Source organism: Cucurbita maxima, unplaced genomic scaffold (genome assembly GCF_002738345.1).
Source record: "Cucurbita maxima cultivar Rimu unplaced genomic scaffold, Cmax_1.0 Cma_Scf00020, whole genome shotgun sequence".
Classification (NCBI taxonomy): Eukaryota; Viridiplantae; Streptophyta; class Magnoliopsida; order Cucurbitales; family Cucurbitaceae; genus Cucurbita; species Cucurbita maxima.
This window is the reverse complement of record NW_019272036.1, coordinates 1,167,301-1,182,994: the sequence shown is the minus strand read 5'-3', so window position 1 is coordinate 1,182,994 and position 15,694 is coordinate 1,167,301. Positions and strand designations below refer to the sequence as shown.

General features: G+C 36.0%; 3 protein-coding genes and 1 long non-coding RNA gene across 7 annotated transcripts in view; 1 reads left to right on the top strand and 3 right to left on the bottom strand.

Moving 5' to 3' along the window:
• The window catches only part of LOC111494820, a 23,439-nt gene extending 8,916 nt beyond the window's left edge, over nucleotides 1-14,523 (bottom strand). Inside the window, exons 1-2 of the long non-coding RNA XR_002720240.1 lie at nucleotides 14,446-14,523; nucleotides 2,175-2,179 (exon numbers count right to left, since the gene is read on the bottom strand). This is a non-coding gene — a long non-coding RNA (uncharacterized LOC111494820). The remainder of the gene's footprint in view (nucleotides 1-2,174; nucleotides 2,180-14,445) is intronic.
• On the bottom strand, nucleotides 3,211-7,059 carry LOC111494734 (probable methyltransferase PMT8). 4 transcript variants are annotated; one of them, XM_023144707.1, is made up of 9 exons: nucleotides 6,829-7,059; nucleotides 6,219-6,333; nucleotides 5,741-6,107; nucleotides 5,498-5,662; nucleotides 5,234-5,416; nucleotides 4,458-5,052; nucleotides 4,266-4,378; nucleotides 3,968-4,188; nucleotides 3,563-3,884 (listed from the first exon to the last, which is right to left on the bottom strand). In XM_023144707.1, the coding sequence occupies exons 3-9, from the start codon at nucleotides 5,993-5,995 to the stop codon at nucleotides 3,563-3,565; spliced, it is 1,854 nt and encodes a 617-aa protein (XP_023000475.1). In that variant the 5' UTR covers nucleotides 5,996-6,107; nucleotides 6,219-6,333; nucleotides 6,829-7,059. The 4 variants fall into 4 exon arrangements, with proteins under 4 accessions (XP_023000476.1, XP_023000475.1, XP_023000474.1 ...); XM_023144706.1 differs by lacking the exon at nucleotides 6,219-6,333 and having other exon boundaries at nucleotides 5,741-6,133; XM_023144705.1 differs by lacking the exon at nucleotides 6,219-6,333 and having other exon boundaries at nucleotides 6,829-7,058.
• On the bottom strand, nucleotides 8,182-10,045 carry LOC111494748 (11S globulin subunit beta). The gene is made up of 3 exons (XM_023144725.1): nucleotides 9,404-10,045; nucleotides 8,849-9,316; nucleotides 8,182-8,775 (listed from the first exon to the last, which is right to left on the bottom strand). Exons 1-3 carry the CDS (start codon nucleotides 9,989-9,991, stop codon nucleotides 8,389-8,391), a joined length of 1,443 nt encoding a protein of 480 aa, XP_023000493.1. The 5' UTR covers nucleotides 9,992-10,045; the 3' UTR covers nucleotides 8,182-8,388.
• Nucleotides 12,035-14,919, top strand: LOC111494766 (malate dehydrogenase, cytoplasmic-like). Its single transcript, XM_023144756.1, has 7 exons — nucleotides 12,035-12,176; nucleotides 12,978-13,136; nucleotides 13,233-13,408; nucleotides 13,532-13,812; nucleotides 13,893-14,028; nucleotides 14,107-14,218; nucleotides 14,554-14,919. Exons 1-7 carry the CDS (start codon nucleotides 12,134-12,136, stop codon nucleotides 14,646-14,648), a joined length of 1,002 nt encoding a protein of 333 aa, XP_023000524.1. The 5' UTR covers nucleotides 12,035-12,133; the 3' UTR covers nucleotides 14,649-14,919.
• The last annotated feature ends 775 nt before the right edge of the window (nucleotides 14,920-15,694 follow it).

The following is a 15,694-nucleotide window of genomic DNA, read 5'->3' as shown; positions in this document are numbered from 1 at the left end:
CCCCCCCCCCCCCCTCATTTGTTAAATTACAATTTTTATTTTTATAATTTAATAAAATCACTTTCAAATTCATTATCTAGTTGAACCGATACTCATCTAGATATTATCCTCTTTACGTTATCCCGATCAGTTTATGGACTTCTCCGTTACGTGATCCAGATACTGCCCTCTCCCCATTAAATGTATAACAGGGAGAGGTTTCCACACTCTTACAAGAGATGGTTCGTTCATCTCTAACTGATGTCATAGGATCTCATAATTTACCACATTAGGAGTCTGGTGTCCTCGTTGGCACAATACTCCAGTGTTTTGCTCTAATACTATTTGTAACAACTCAAAACCCCACGTTAGCATATATTGTTCGTTTTGGTCGGTTAAATATAATAATCAGTCTCTAGAGAGATTTTCACACGCTTATAAAAAATGTTTCATTCTCAAATACGATTAGGAGAGTTTTCCACACATTTATAAGAAAATGTTTTCGTTTTCCCCTCCAACTCACGTGAGATCTAACAATGGTTGTTTTGAATGATTTTAAATGTTAAAAAATCTAAACTTGACTCGATAGTCTTTCAACTTCAACCTGTAATGATTTATTTATTTTGAAAAAAAGCAATAAAACTGTCAAAATTCATTTTACGTCATCAAAATCTTACATATACGTGATTGCTCCAAACATATGAAGACATGGGTCGAGCAAAAATAATATTCAATAATTTGTTTAGTTTATACGACCATAAATTTGTGAGCCACTAATAAATGGTTTTAGATTTTATCGTTTCTCATTTCCTTCAACGAAATTTGTCATTTTTACTTGCCGTTTTCCAAATACGTCAAACACGACAATACACGAACTAAATGTCCAATTATATTTCTAGTTTCGATGATCATACATTCGTTTAAACGGTTACTTTATTTCTTAAATTCTCTCATTCATTTACTAACAACAAACATATCCAACGTCATTAAAACCTTACATTCGCACAGGATTTTTTAGACACGTTAAACAAAATAATTAAAATCTAACAAAGTTGTGAATAACTAATTTTAGATGCTCGAGAAAATGAGAGAAACATAAATCAAACCATATTACATTCGAATAAGAGAAATTACGAGGATACGGAAGTTAAGAAATGCATAAAAAGTATCAATAATATGCACATTTTTTCACGATGACTCAACCACAAACATTTAGTTTTGGTCAATTCTATATATTCGTGTTCGTCTGAGTGACCTAAGAATTTTCATAGAAAGCATGTTGAACTGATTGGTGTTAGTCTGCGTGGACAATCTTCATTTTTAGAAGCAACAAACCATTAAGTCTATTTTCAATTTTATTTTATTGGCCATAAAATACAATTAAAAATTATATATAAAATTAAATAAATAAATAAAAAAAGAATAAAAACAAGAAATCATCGAAGCGGCGGGGGATAAGATGGTAAGGCAGTGAAAAGCATATTCAAAGCCTTAACGTCCGCCGGGAATGCTGCAGTCGTGTGCTGTCAACTCAACCACCGCCTCTCGCCGCCGTCACGCCCCATATTTGTTCTCACATATTTACCTCTCATTAAATTATTATTTTTTTTAAACTAAAATATATATGGTACGTGGGTTTAAATGTATTCATTTTTATAATTTTTATTATTTTAAAATTAGTCTATGAAAATTAAATAAATTGTTTTCTAAGAGATAATTTAATTTATAGGCATTGAAAAATTGTCTTCCTCTTTTATTATTATTTAAATATGTGAAATCTAATTAATTATGGTGGTTAAATGAATAATTTTCATTTTTTTAATATAAAAAAAATGTTAAATAATATCTTTAACCTTGAGCTGAGCTTGTTTTAGTAATAAAATAAATTGTACAATCCAAAACTATATTTTTAATACCCGTTGACCAAATAAGATATTATGATAAAAGTTTGAATCTAAAAAATAAAAATATTTCAAAAATTATATTTATGATTTAAATACTATTTTTAACTTTTATTATATTTATGACCATTTTGCCTTCGCTTACTAAAATATCATGAAAAAAACAAATGGACTAAAATAATAAATTTTTATGATATTGCCCACCTCAGTATAAACTCTTATGGCATAGCTCTGTATTTCCAAAAAGATCTCGTATCAATGGAGAGAATATTATTTGATTATAAACCCATAAACATTCCCTAAACTAGCGGAGGTGGGACTTTCATCATCCAACACTCGGATCCAAATGAACATTTCAATAAAAATTAATATCGACCCGAAATCAAAATAATTATAATAGTTGATTTAGTTGGACGGAATAATTGTTTGCCCTTTTTTTTGCCTTCACTTTAGTTATTTGATCTCTTTCCTTATCTAAGAAGCTAAAGAAAATGAGGGTCACACAATTATAAGACACAAAGACTTCCTTTACCAATTAATTGGGCATAGTGGCTAAGCTTTGAATGCTACAATATTTCCATTGCCATCACCCTAAGCAACCACCAAAATTAATGGAATCGAAAAGATCACGCGAACTTGTGTTCACTGCAGCCTTATTGTTATCTATAAATAAAAAAAGATTGTAATAGTAATCTCGTCGATCTAAGTATTTTTTATTTCAAATTTTAAACGTTTATTTGATCTATCAATTAAAAAAAGAAAAAAGATCTGAAATTGAATGGCGAAGGCATGAAAAAGTAAAGGTCCCCAGCTATGGTATAATGTTCATACGCGTTTTGGGGTGATGTGACAGCCGAACAAAACATTAGGACTTATTATAAGCCATAGACAGCCCACAGCCCTGTAATAAATGCAAGTCGGTTGCATCACAACTCATTCTTCTTCTTCTTCACCTTTCAGATACAAGCAAATTCGTTAATTGCCTAAGACTTCAGAGCCCATTTTGCTCTGTTTTCAACGTTTTATGAATGTTTAACAGCTATCAAGTTGGAAGAAATTGACGGGCAAAGCATAAGGAAAGTATTCTCGCCCCCGAGCATAAGATTCAATATGTAATGTGTGAGATCCCACACGGTTGGAGAGGGAAACGAAACATTCTTATAAGGGTGTAGAAACCTTTCCCTTTCTCCAATAGCTGACATCGATACATAACAAACTAAAGCTACGACCTGGTTATGCTACTCGTCTTGAACGAATATGATCTAAATCTTGCCCTGGGCAAAAGAGATGGAGGAGAAAAATGAAGCATTATCACTTGTGAAAATTTATATATTCCTATGACCTTTAGGCCAAATTTTCCATTCTTCAATTAATAATCAAATAACTTAAGTAGAGATAGACAATGGCCTAATAACAGAGCAGCAAAAAGGGGAAGCAAAAAAAAAAAAATGTTGGAAGAATATCCATCGACTATAGATTATAAATTAAAGCATTACAAAAGTAAATAAATAGAAATGTGAAATATCTCGCTAATGAACGGAAGGAACTGTTTTTACTGGCATCGTTGCTCGTTGTCAGGACGACTAGCTAGCTTGCTGATCTGATCCCTCCGGGCGACGAGGATGGGCATGGGAAAATTTAACAGCAACAGGGAACTGTAAAGAAGATGGCTCTTTTGGTATTTATTCTGAATCCCTCACACTCTCACTTGTCAGCCACAGCTTCTTCTGGATGATTAACACGACCTCGTCGCTCTCCAGTTCCGAATCGGAGCTGGAGTTGGCAGTTGCCACTGTTTCCCAGTGCAATGCAGATAGATGTTTCTTTATCATATCTATAACAGATTGCTTGTCCCTGATAATGATGAAACCTGTGGGTCTGAGTATGCGATCCATCTCGAGTAATAGGTCCTCGGCGCTGCATTCTTTCTTCTCGATGTCAGAAAACACGGTCCATGCATGGAGCAGATCGTATGTTCGAGGATATGTCGAGAAGGCTTCGCACCTGTTAAAAACGTATCAAGTAATTGGCTTACCTATTTTGAATATAATCATAAGGATATGCAAGTGCATTTTTCAGTTGAATACCAGTTATTGGTAGTGCCAATGAGGCCTCGGTCATATATCAGCTTCAATGTGTTAGGTTCGTCTTCTTGAACGACATTCATCACCCACACGTCCTTGTCCTTCAGAGCAGCTGCGAACGATCCCATATGTGCCTTCATGTCCATCACGTTCCTGATAGTATCCGATTCGATCTTTGGACTCAGCAGATTCCAGTAACTCTCGACTCTACGCTGCCAAGTTTCCTACAACAAGGCGATAAAGTTCAGAAACTTCGGCATCCGGATTTGAATTAGTCGAATTCACCCTGGGTTTCAGTTACCGTGTCTTTTTCAAACATTTCAGAAGAATAGCCAAAGTCCTGAAGTCGTGGAGGAGGTGACGTTAATCGAGCTGGCCAAGGAGCCAATCCACTGCCCTTGGCTTTATGATCATCTGCATCAACAAACCCAGTGTCATCATTGAGTAGTAAGTAAACAAAAATCTACATCAAGCCATTCGACAAGGAACTTACGATCCGAGTAAGGAGTGATACAAGCTTCCATCAGCACACCCCAAACAGCATCAGGATCATCGGTAGATCGGCAAAGAGGAGGACGAGTACCGGGTTCTCTTTGCATATAACAATCATTTGTAAGGGGTTTTTGCCAAATTACAGTCTGATTCCTCTTTGCAGCAATTCTCCAACACATACGACCCACAAGGGCACTCATTTCTCTCCATATTCTCAGATCCTCCTCATCCTGTGCATAAGCTTCTGGAGATGAATAAGCAAAATAGCCACCAGGTCTAAGTACTCTATCTAGCTCGAGAAGAAGAATCCCGTCTCTTTGAAGCCAATCAATTCGACAACGAGAACAGTGTGCAAGTTCAAAAGATCTGCTCGGGTAAGGGAGCCTCTTCGTTCCTAAAACACCAAGGTATGCAGGAATTCCTCTTTCTAAAGCAAACTGAATTTGATTTTGATGAACATCATTTGGTGCTAAGGACATTGCTATGATATTAGAAGAGAGAAGATATCCTCCAAAACTTGCGACACCACAACCGACATCAAGAACAGTACGCAGTCTTCCTTCATCGTTCATTTTATCATTTGAAAAGTTGAGCATCTGAAAGATGAATACCATAAACTTGAGACAACACCATGAATGGTAGAGATAAAAACATGATATTCTGTAAAAATGTGCAAATTTGAGTCATTTAATGAACTTTGTATTCAAAACATCATACAAAAAGCAAAAAAAAAAAAATTGTGTTATCCTTCCTTTCTAAAGGGTTCAGAAGTCTTACATTTGCAATTGAAGCAATGTACTTATCAGCTCCATAGTGAAAATGAGTACCTCCTCCAGGGAACACAATTTTTTCACCTTTGACAACCATCCAATTCTGATCCGATTTCTCGTGAGCAAGATGAGTATGTGGTATGTTCGCTTTCCACACTTCGTCTCTGCTCTTTGGCCACTTAATTGGAACCTGCAGCAACGCATTAGTAATAAGTAAAAGTTAGAAACCAGCAAAACCTTCAGATGTTACTCAGTGTTACCAAATAGCTACCTTATATCCTGCTGGAGGCGGAATCAGGCAATTGAACCGCCTCTCTGGTGGTGGGCAGTGTCTTTCATAATGCTCCATCAAAGAAAGGTCAAGTTTCAATCTCATTTGATATATGAGATGTCTGTCCAAGCAGGGAATCAGTTCCGAATGCCGATCGTCACAAACCTATGGTATAAGAAACAAAACTACATGAGTCTTCTTCACTTCCCAACAAATATTGGCTCAAGGAAGACAATTACCTACCGGGTAACTTTTCGGTACGATACCATCTTCTGGATCTTCCTGCACAGTTGTGGTTGAAGATTCTTCGGAGTCTTCACTCCCCAACAAATAATGGCTCAAGGATTTGCTGCCGTGCTGCAGAGTCGATGCACCTCGGTCTTGATTGCCAAAAATGGATCCATAATATGCATACAGAAACCCAAGAAATATGGCCACAACACATATGGTAGTGATTAAGCGCTTCTTCGGAGTTCCATCAGATCTTCCCCTCGTCATTTATCAAACTTTCAAGCTTTTCTCAACTATATAGTTCAACCCAAGTACGAAAATGAACAATGTTGCATGAATCACCTAAAGGAAAATTGGAATATAACCTCCTCTCCTGAAGCTACAGTAGAAAATGACACAATAAATCTGTAAAAATTCAGGAAACCATAAAGTTCCACCACAGAAGAACAGGCCAAAAAACACAAATAGCCTGGTTTACAGATATGTAAACCTGTTCTACTTAAAGTAAGTGAATTAGCCCCAATTACTATATTGGCAATCCTTTTTCCAATCAGGGAGCGGGAAAGCCAAGCCACCAGCTGAGCATTGAACTTTTTTCCTTGAAGCTGTTAGCCCAAAATGTCGGTTTAGATTAATAACTTAAACTTGCAGTAAATTTCAATAATCCTTCCCAGAAAATGGGAAGAGTCAAGAAATCCGACATTCTCAAACACCATAACTCAAGTTTAAGCAACAGAAATTTCTTCCAATATTCATAACAGGGGAGAAAAAATTCCAACCGAACTCCAAGCAAATTGAACATCGTACAATACACTGACAGTCATCTCGTGATTAAACCGACATCAAAATACGAAAATAGCTAAAGCGACGAAAGCAACGAGTGTCGGTGCATTCAACCAAATCCTGAGATCTGACAAATCACCAGAGCAAAATCCCATCCAACACTCATAAACGCATCGATTAAAATAACCAATAAACATCTCGAAAAAAAAAATGAAGGAATTAAGCAACGAGATCCAGAACCAAAAACAATTAAGATCCAAAACAGAAACCAAATGACAAAATGGGAGAAAAACAAGAAAACGGCAGCGGAATCTTACTGGAAGCGGATCGGGAAGCGAGTGCGAGGAGTCAGGATTAGAACAGCGAAAGTTTCCAGTAAGTGAAGGAAGAAGAAATTGAAAAGAACGACAAAGAATGGAGAGACCGAAAGAGAAATCAGATCTAAGAGTTGTGATTTGATGCAAAAAATAGCTAAATTTAGGAAAGGACTCGGTCTTAAGTACTCGCTGCTCTGCCTTTAGCCACACAGATAAAGAGAGAGAAGGAGGGTAGTGTTGTGGGTCGACATGACGAGAATAATTTAGTTTATAAATCTCTTATTTTTTATTTATTTAAATTAAGGTTAAATTGAATTTTGAGTGCTATTAAATAAATAAAACTATGAATGAACATATATATTTTTATTTAATTTGAATGACAAAACTTAATTAAATGTTAAAAAATTAAATGAATAATTATTTATGATTTTTTTTATTAAATTACAAATTTACGCTATTCTACCATTTTATTTTTTAAATTTGAGATTCTATCATGCACAAAATAAAAAAAAATTAATGATGTATTATATACGAAATTTAAATTCGTATAAAAAAATTCATTAACTTTAAAATGTGTTATATTTAAAATTCTAATGCTTATTAAAAATAGAGAAAATTTAGCATAATTTTTTTAATTGTGGTTACTAAATTTAGAAGTGGATAGATAATAGGTTAACCGTGGGTCAAATGGTATTGACATTTATTACATCATTTATATCTTTTTATTATGATTTTTTAAGCAATAATATATTATTACGGTGGTCGTTTTAAATTTTCACATTTCACTTAAAAAAAAAACTATATTATAATATATAAATGAAATTTAGTCTAAAGTTTATGAATATTTTATATAATTTATCGTAATTTGCATATTAACTATATTCACATCGGTCTAAAATTAAATAATAAGACTAAATGATTGTTTGACGTTAGGCGAAAAGTTGATCATATTTAAAATCTAAAATAATAAATATCAATTATTAATTATTAATGCCTCGTAGTATGGATTTGAATTAGAGCATTATTATAATCAAATCTGATTTTTTTTTTTTTATATTAGTTTTATTTATTGATATTGCTGTTTTAAAATTTGATACACATAAATAAAATAAATAAATAAATTGTTAATTCTTTTTACTCTAGTCATATGCCATAAGCTCCATAATGCCATAGTTAGCTTATGCCATAGTTTTAAGAGAATTATATTGTGACCCAATTGTTGGGCTAATAATTAATATGATAATAGTAGGTAAAAAATTGTATTAGGTACTTAATCAAACATAATAAGATGAGTTAGTTGGGATTTTGGTTGTTGGAAAAAGACAAAAATACGGCCAAGCATGGAGTTTGAAGGAAAAAAGAGGCGAATATTATTACTTTTATTATTAAAACTCGGTGTCTTTCTGAGAGATTTCTCCATTTTTTCCGGCCGGTAACAAGCAGGGCTCGTCGGCGGCATCACCTGAAAGCTCGCTCTTTATTCACTAAATTACATTAGATTACTACTACCATATATATATATTTCCCATTACCCATTACCCACTACCCACTTCTTCATTTTCACTCTCTTCTTCCCTGCGACCTTCCGGGGCTGAGCACCCTCATCTCCTGCTGCCCGTACTTCAGCCTCTGCGCCTCCTCTCTCGAGATCCGGTACATGTTCGACAGCACTCCCAGCGGCAACATCCTCATCTGCGACACTCGCCCCGCCAGCAGATTCGTGATTGCGTTGTCGTTCGTCTTGAATGCGATCCACTCGAATCCTCTGTCGCTTGCTCGTTTAATCACCACGAAGTTCTGCGGAATCATCAGTACCTGTCCTTCCCGGACCTCGCCGTCGAACACTGACTGCCCGAAGTTGTCCACCACCTGCACTCTCGCGTTGCCTCTCGTCGCGTACATCACTGAGTGACTGTTCACTGTGTAGTGCGGCGCCACCATCGCGTTCTGCATTTCCGGATTTCGAAGATTTTAGTGGTTTGGGGGAAAGATTTCGGAGTTGAAATTAACCTTTACTTACGCTGTAGAGGACTCCTCGTTCGGCGCTAAGGCGGACTTGGCGGAGAATGGGGAGGGTATGGTAGTTGGCGGTGGAGATTCGGCCGCCGCGTGGGTTGAACACGTCGGCGCGTTCTGATCGGCCGATGTTTTGCTTTAATCGGAGTGTGCAAATGGTTTCTTCTAAGCCATTCTCCGATTCTGATTCTGATTCGATGTATCTTCCTCTCGATCTCTCTTCTTCATCTTTCTCCGGTAGAAGCACCTCGAAATCTTCGTCGACCTGCACGATTCTGTCTCTCTCGTCGTCTTCTCCCTTTAGCTTCCTAACCAATCCACCGTCGATCTGGAAAGCTTCCTCTAGAAATTCGTCTGCAAATCCGCTGAATATATTGCCTGATTTCTCGCCGGAAGATCCCTTTCGGCTACTTCTTTCCCATTCCTCTACGCCTCTTTCTACCTGCTCTGGCCTTCCGGCAAGGTAGAATTTCTGAAACAAATTCGCCGTTAGAATCTTAGGGTTTCGTTACCAAATCAGTTATAAAATCGTTTACTCTGTTTTTTTACTTCAACTTACTCTGAGGTAGGGATCGATTTGGTTTGCGACGTTGCGAGTGTCAGCGAATACGATCAAAACGAGATCGGACTGTCCTCGATTATACATCCAGTGAGAAACTCCGGCCGGGACGACGAGGAGATCTCCTTCTCTGAAGGGGCGGATCTTCTGATGCTGGTCTTTGAACGCAGATCCGGCCGATTGCGATCTTCGTAAATCAGTCTGGTAAGTCTCTGCACAGCCAGGGATTGCAATGCCGCGAATACCGAAGCCTTGGGCGACGAAGATGAGTTTAGGAGCATTAGAGAAACCAGGAAGAAGCAGACCTTTGGGCCGGATTGTATGGCGGATCATATTGACGCCGGCGCACTGGAACTCATCGTTGTCCTGGTCCCAGACTTCAGTGAAACCGGCCTCCGCCTCAGCCCGGCGAACGGGGTCTTGAGCTCGAAGATTCTCAAGACGACAGGCTCTAGGAGATTGGTAGCGGTGCTGTTGCCATACTTCGCTGCCTTGGAATTCCCAGGGGCTCTGCTGCTCAATCTGAGAGAGGCAGCCATTGATGAAAACTGCTAAACATAAAAAGGTAAAAAGAGAAGAGCGAGCCATTGCTGGTATGGAGAAGAGAAGGGCTATTAGTTATGGTGATGTGAGAAAAGGGGAGGAAGGTGGAGGAGTATTTATAGGTGGCCGGCGGAGGAATGGTGGTGACAAATGGATGGCGGCGGCGGTGACAGAATACGTGGTGCAGGGATTCATGAAGCGACGCTCCAGCTGCCATGCCGGTTCTGACTCGCTTGTTCGAACTTCCACGGACCATCGCTAAATTGGTAATATATGCATGTTTTTTTTTTTTTTTTTTTCCTCATTCAAATTATTACAATTGAATTATTAATTAGGTTAATTCAATACATTATTACAAAATAACGTTGATTACCGAAATTAATTAAAAATACATAGTTAATTATGGGAAAATTAATTGCATAAATAAATATATAGTTATTTATTATTATTATTTTTTTAAAAAGCTTCGCCGACACCCGGAATATAAGGGTACATTTGTCATTCTGCAGGGGAATTCAATAAAACTTGTCTGAGGAAATACGACACGACGTATTGATTTTTGGGCTGTACTGGGCCTGGTGGGCTTTGATAGCCCAAATGTAATTTTTGGGCTTTTGGCCCACTAGTGTTCTTGAGACTCCACTCAATCTTCCTCCATTTCGGGAACGAGGATTGAACTAGAGAATTAATATTATAAAAAAATCGAGTATTTTAAATTTGACCATGACACGTGTCATTATAACTCGTGTATTTAATTATGTACTTTTAAATCTTCAATTACGTTAAATTAGACTTTAAATTTACTTATTTTAAGAAAAAAATATAAAATTAATAAATGCAGAAATTGTGGGGTGTAATTTTCTAAAACTCATAAATTTAAAAAGGTCGTTTTTGTATTTAATTCATTAAGGGCATATTATGATATGAATTTTCTAGCAAAAACTTATTAAAAATTAAAATCTCAAACAAATTTTCAAGTTTAAATTAAAATTCTCCATTTTCTTAGCCTAACTGAACCAAAATTTCCTATCCTAATTCAATAATTGCAAGCCAAATAATTCTTAAAAAATAAAAACTCATAAAGATTAGATAAAAATGAAAAAACAGATAATGGTTGACTTTGGTGCATAATCTTTTACTTTCATAAAAATTAGATAAAAATGCAGATGACACGTAGCTTCATTGGCCCCACCGTTACTACACGTAGCTTAATGGCCCCTGTGATGTGACACGTGGATTTCACCGCTCAAACGGAATATACCCATTATTGTTGATTTACGTCAATTAAATAGAATAAAATGGGTAATATTAAGTTTTCAACGTACAAATTAACCATTAAATAACATCCACAAAATTTATTAAGTTTTTCCAACGAAAATTACCACCATTTGTCTTTTTCTTTGAAATTTATTAATCTGTGTGTGTTTATCATTGATTTTCATTTAAAAATTAATATATTTTAAAAAATTTAAGACCAAAATTTCAATTGAATATATAAGAATGATACGATTATTATATTCATTATTTCTTTTAAGAAGGTAAGTGTATTGAGCTCGGAATTTTTTTTTAACAAACTCAAAATTTTGGACGGGTGACTACTAGACTAAGATTTACAACCAATCTAACACAACTTGAAATTCTGAATGTGTTTCTTATTTGGTTGGTTGTCTAGTTCATTTTTTTTTATAATTATTTAAAAAAAATCATATTTATCTACATTAATTAATTAATTAATTAATTATTATATATATATATATATTAATTACTCTCAAATATTAAAATATTTTTAAGTTACAAACTTTAAATATTCTTATCTTCGTAATAACTAGTGTAGTTAAGTTCGGTTGGATTGTAAACTCTATTTTTAAATTAGTGGATGATTAATTATAAAAATTAAAATTAAAATTTTAACTCATAGACTCAATAAAAAAATTTAATGGGTTTTATTTTCATATTAAATGGGAAGTAAAGCAGGTAGATTTACATAACGGTCGTTAAGGCTCCCGTCGTAGTGACGGCGTCGTTCGATTGGTGACCAGAAAAATCCGACACCTAGGTTTCAGCGTCCGTTTCTCCTGGCCAATAAATATCCCCTTTCTTCTCCAGACACCTCCAGTTCTCTACGGAATCACCTTCATTTTCTCTTCTGATTCTTGAGTTTTCTCTCCCCGTTGATTCTCGTCAGCCATGGCGCAAAATCCAGTTAGAGTCCTCGTCACTGGAGCTGCCGGTACTGTACCGATAAACATTCCGTTTCTTTCTTTTCGCTTTTCGTTCCTATTGATCTAAGATGATGTCGGTTTATCAATCGTTTCCGCTTTTGGTTTCTTTTTTTCTCTGTGTGTTTGATTTATTTCTGTGATACTGTTACTTAGCGCATCTGTTGTTTGATGTTTGTTGTTTGTTGTCTGTGTTTGGTTTGAATTTGGATCAGATCTGTTGGTTGTAGTTCATTTCTTAAGTTTCTGCTGTGAATTTCGTCGCCGTTTGGCTACCTTGTTTGCTGTTTTCGGAGTCAAATTTGGAAAAAGAGACTATCTGTTTCTTCGTGGTTTTAGAGAATGAGTTCGAACGATCCTTGAGGTTTTGGTTCTGTTATGGAAATGTTTATGTGTTTCTTTCGTTGATCTTCGAGTTCTCTGTTTCTATGTGTTTAAGATTTGCAGTAATGAACGTTGAAAGATATAGTCGGAGGAATTGATGTAGATCTAGAATGTGAATCTGTGTAGCTTGATATTTATTAGTGATGTTTGCTTTGGGTGTTAATGCGGACAGATATCACCACTATATGTTGACTATTCCTTTATTTCGATTAGAGCTTTATTTTTGGTTTATTTTTCTAGAACAGTCAATAGAATACCAAGTCATTCTTTTTGAGTCGCTACCCTTCTCACTCTCATGAATATTAGGTGCATACGAGCAGTATTCATTTGCTGTTTTCTGTTACTATTTCATAGAAGAAACACTGTATTAAGATGTTACTCAATGGTGACCAGAAAAGTAGTAATGCATTTGCTTGTTGGATTTTCAGGACAAATCGGATATGCTCTTGTGCCTATGATTGCCAGAGGAGTATTGCTAGGACCTAACCAGCCTGTCATCTTGCACATGCTTGATATTCCACCAGCTGCAGAGTCATTGAATGGCGTAAAGATGGAGTTGGTAGATGCTGCCTTCCCGCTTCTTAAGGGTATAATACAGCAATTCTTCTCTAAGCTCGAACGAACTCATTTAACAGTTTCTGTGATTGTCTTATTGTTTATGTATGGTTGATACTATATTTTAGGTGTTGTTGCTACAACTGATGTGGTTGAGGCATGCACTGGTGTCAATATTGCTATTATGGTTGGTGGATTTCCAAGGAAAGAGGGTATGGAAAGAAAAGATGTGATGTCTAAAAATGTTTCAATTTACAAGGCTCAGGCTTCTGCCCTTGAAAAGCACGCTGCTGCCAACTGTAAGGTAACTGACATTGATTGCATTCCGTATCAACAATTTTACTGAAAAAGCAATGTTCTTCTATTTCTTTGTAGTTGATTATGTTTGAACGGTCAGACAACTGACTCTGTTTCCTTACTCTTGCAGGTTTTGGTTGTTGCTAACCCGGCGAATACTAATGCATTGATCTTGAAGGAATTTGCTCCTTCCATCCCCGAGAAGAACATTTCTTGCTTGACTAGATTGGATCATAACAGGGCATTAGGCCAAATTTCAGAGAGACTGAATGTTCACGTATCAGAAATTAAGAATGTTATTATTTGGGGTAACCATTCATCTACACAATACCCCGATGTCAACCATGCTACTGTCAAGTTACCATCTGGGGAGGAAAAATCTGTCCGTGAGCTTGTTGCTGATGATGCATGGTAGAGTTTCTGTTATATATTTGTCTATTAAGTTTGACGAGTAGCATTTACAATAATATGTGGTTGTTTTTTCATTGAAGGTTGAATGGAGAGTTTATTAGCACTGTTCAACAACGTGGTGCTGCAATCATCAAAGCCCGAAAGTTCTCAAGTGCATTGTCTGCTGCTAGTGCAGCTTGTGACCACATTCGTGATTGGGTGCTTGGAACTCCCGAGGTTGGTGATTTTGCTATAATCTTGAACTTTGTGTTTTGTAAAGGCTGATTTATATAGCTCATTAAAACTTAATTCCAGGGCACCTGGGTTTCCATGGGAGTTTATTCTGATGGATCGTACAATGTACCAGCTGGACTCATCTACTCGTTCCCCGTCACCTGCCAAAATGGTGAATGGTCAATTGTGCAAGGTATTGTTTAGTTTTTTTATGCTTTCAATTATAAAATTGGAAGAACACTAAAGCAAACTCAAGAACAGCCCAAAAAGGAGCTCCAACTATTCGATAAACATACAAAGATTTTTAGGCCTCTGGGATCATCTACTAATTACAAAAGTTATCAAAAACCAACGTCCAATTAGAAAGCAAGCATTAAATCTAGTAAGAGAACCAACAAACCTCTTCTAAGATCCCCATACGGCGTTTCTATTCATTCAAAGGCCTATGGTTTTGAAAGTTTTTGGGTTTCTTATGCTGCAAAATTATGATAATTTCTGTTTGTTTGTGGTGATCCTTTCCGCATCCAGGACTTTCGGTGGATGAATTCTCTCGAAAGAAACTGGATTTGACTGCGGAGGAACTGACCGAGGAAAAGGCTTTGGCTTACTCCTGCCTCTCCTAAATAGTTGGCCACTGCTTCACGTCCGTAGTATGGAGGTAACTCTTAAATTGACGTACTTTTTCAGAGTGGTTACAGTTTAGAATAATGCCATTGTTAAGAAAGAGGTAATTTTCTTCTGCTTCTGGTGCTATGTATTTTCCCGATTTCCATTTTGTTTATAATTTTCCATCACCAACTGTGGCCTGTTTGTGTGATGAGTTTTACATGAACTTTGTTGATTATTAGATTCAAATATATTTCCCACCACAATAATTCTCTCGAATTCGTCTCAGGATTTTGTTTGTTTCTTCTCAAGAATTTCAAATAAATTAAAATTGCCTCTGTCCCCGTCATATCCTTACCGATAAATTACCTTGACGATTCTTATCACCGTCTTCAGCACCGTCGTTGTCACTCATTTCTGACCCATTTGGCCGATCGCGACGGTTGAATGGCGGTAGAGGAAAGGGGTTTTGGTTTCACCCAACGCCCCTCAAGCTTCTTTTGGGTTCAATGATGGGCCTGTGTCTCTTGCTAATAAATATTGTTTGATTATAGTTAAGATACAGAAATATAACGGATATTGTTTGACTATAGTTAAAATACAGAAATATAACGGAATTAGAGTGAACTGTAACTAATGGGATTTGACATACCGTTGTTCCTTGGTAGCTTCTGTAAATTTGATTTACGTTACCCAATAACTAAAAGGAATTAATTTTTTTATTATTTTTTTTTAAAGTTTGATGCGTTTCTTTAAGAAATATTTAAAAAATCAAATAGTTATTGCATTAAAAACATACTTTTCTTCACCTAATTGGGAAAGACAAATTTTATTTCCTCTAAACTAAATAAAGTTAGTTTTTTTCTTGACCTCTTTTTTTTTTTACCTTCAACTCAAAATAAGAGAAACTTCACGACGAAAATTCTTTTATTTGAAAATAAATAAATTTCAGTTGCCATTAAATGATTCAAAGTATTAATATTATATTAATAATTTTATTGTTGTCGAGAAATATGCATAAAATAATAAGAAGCTTTGTGTTTGTTCGACATTTTTGACGTTT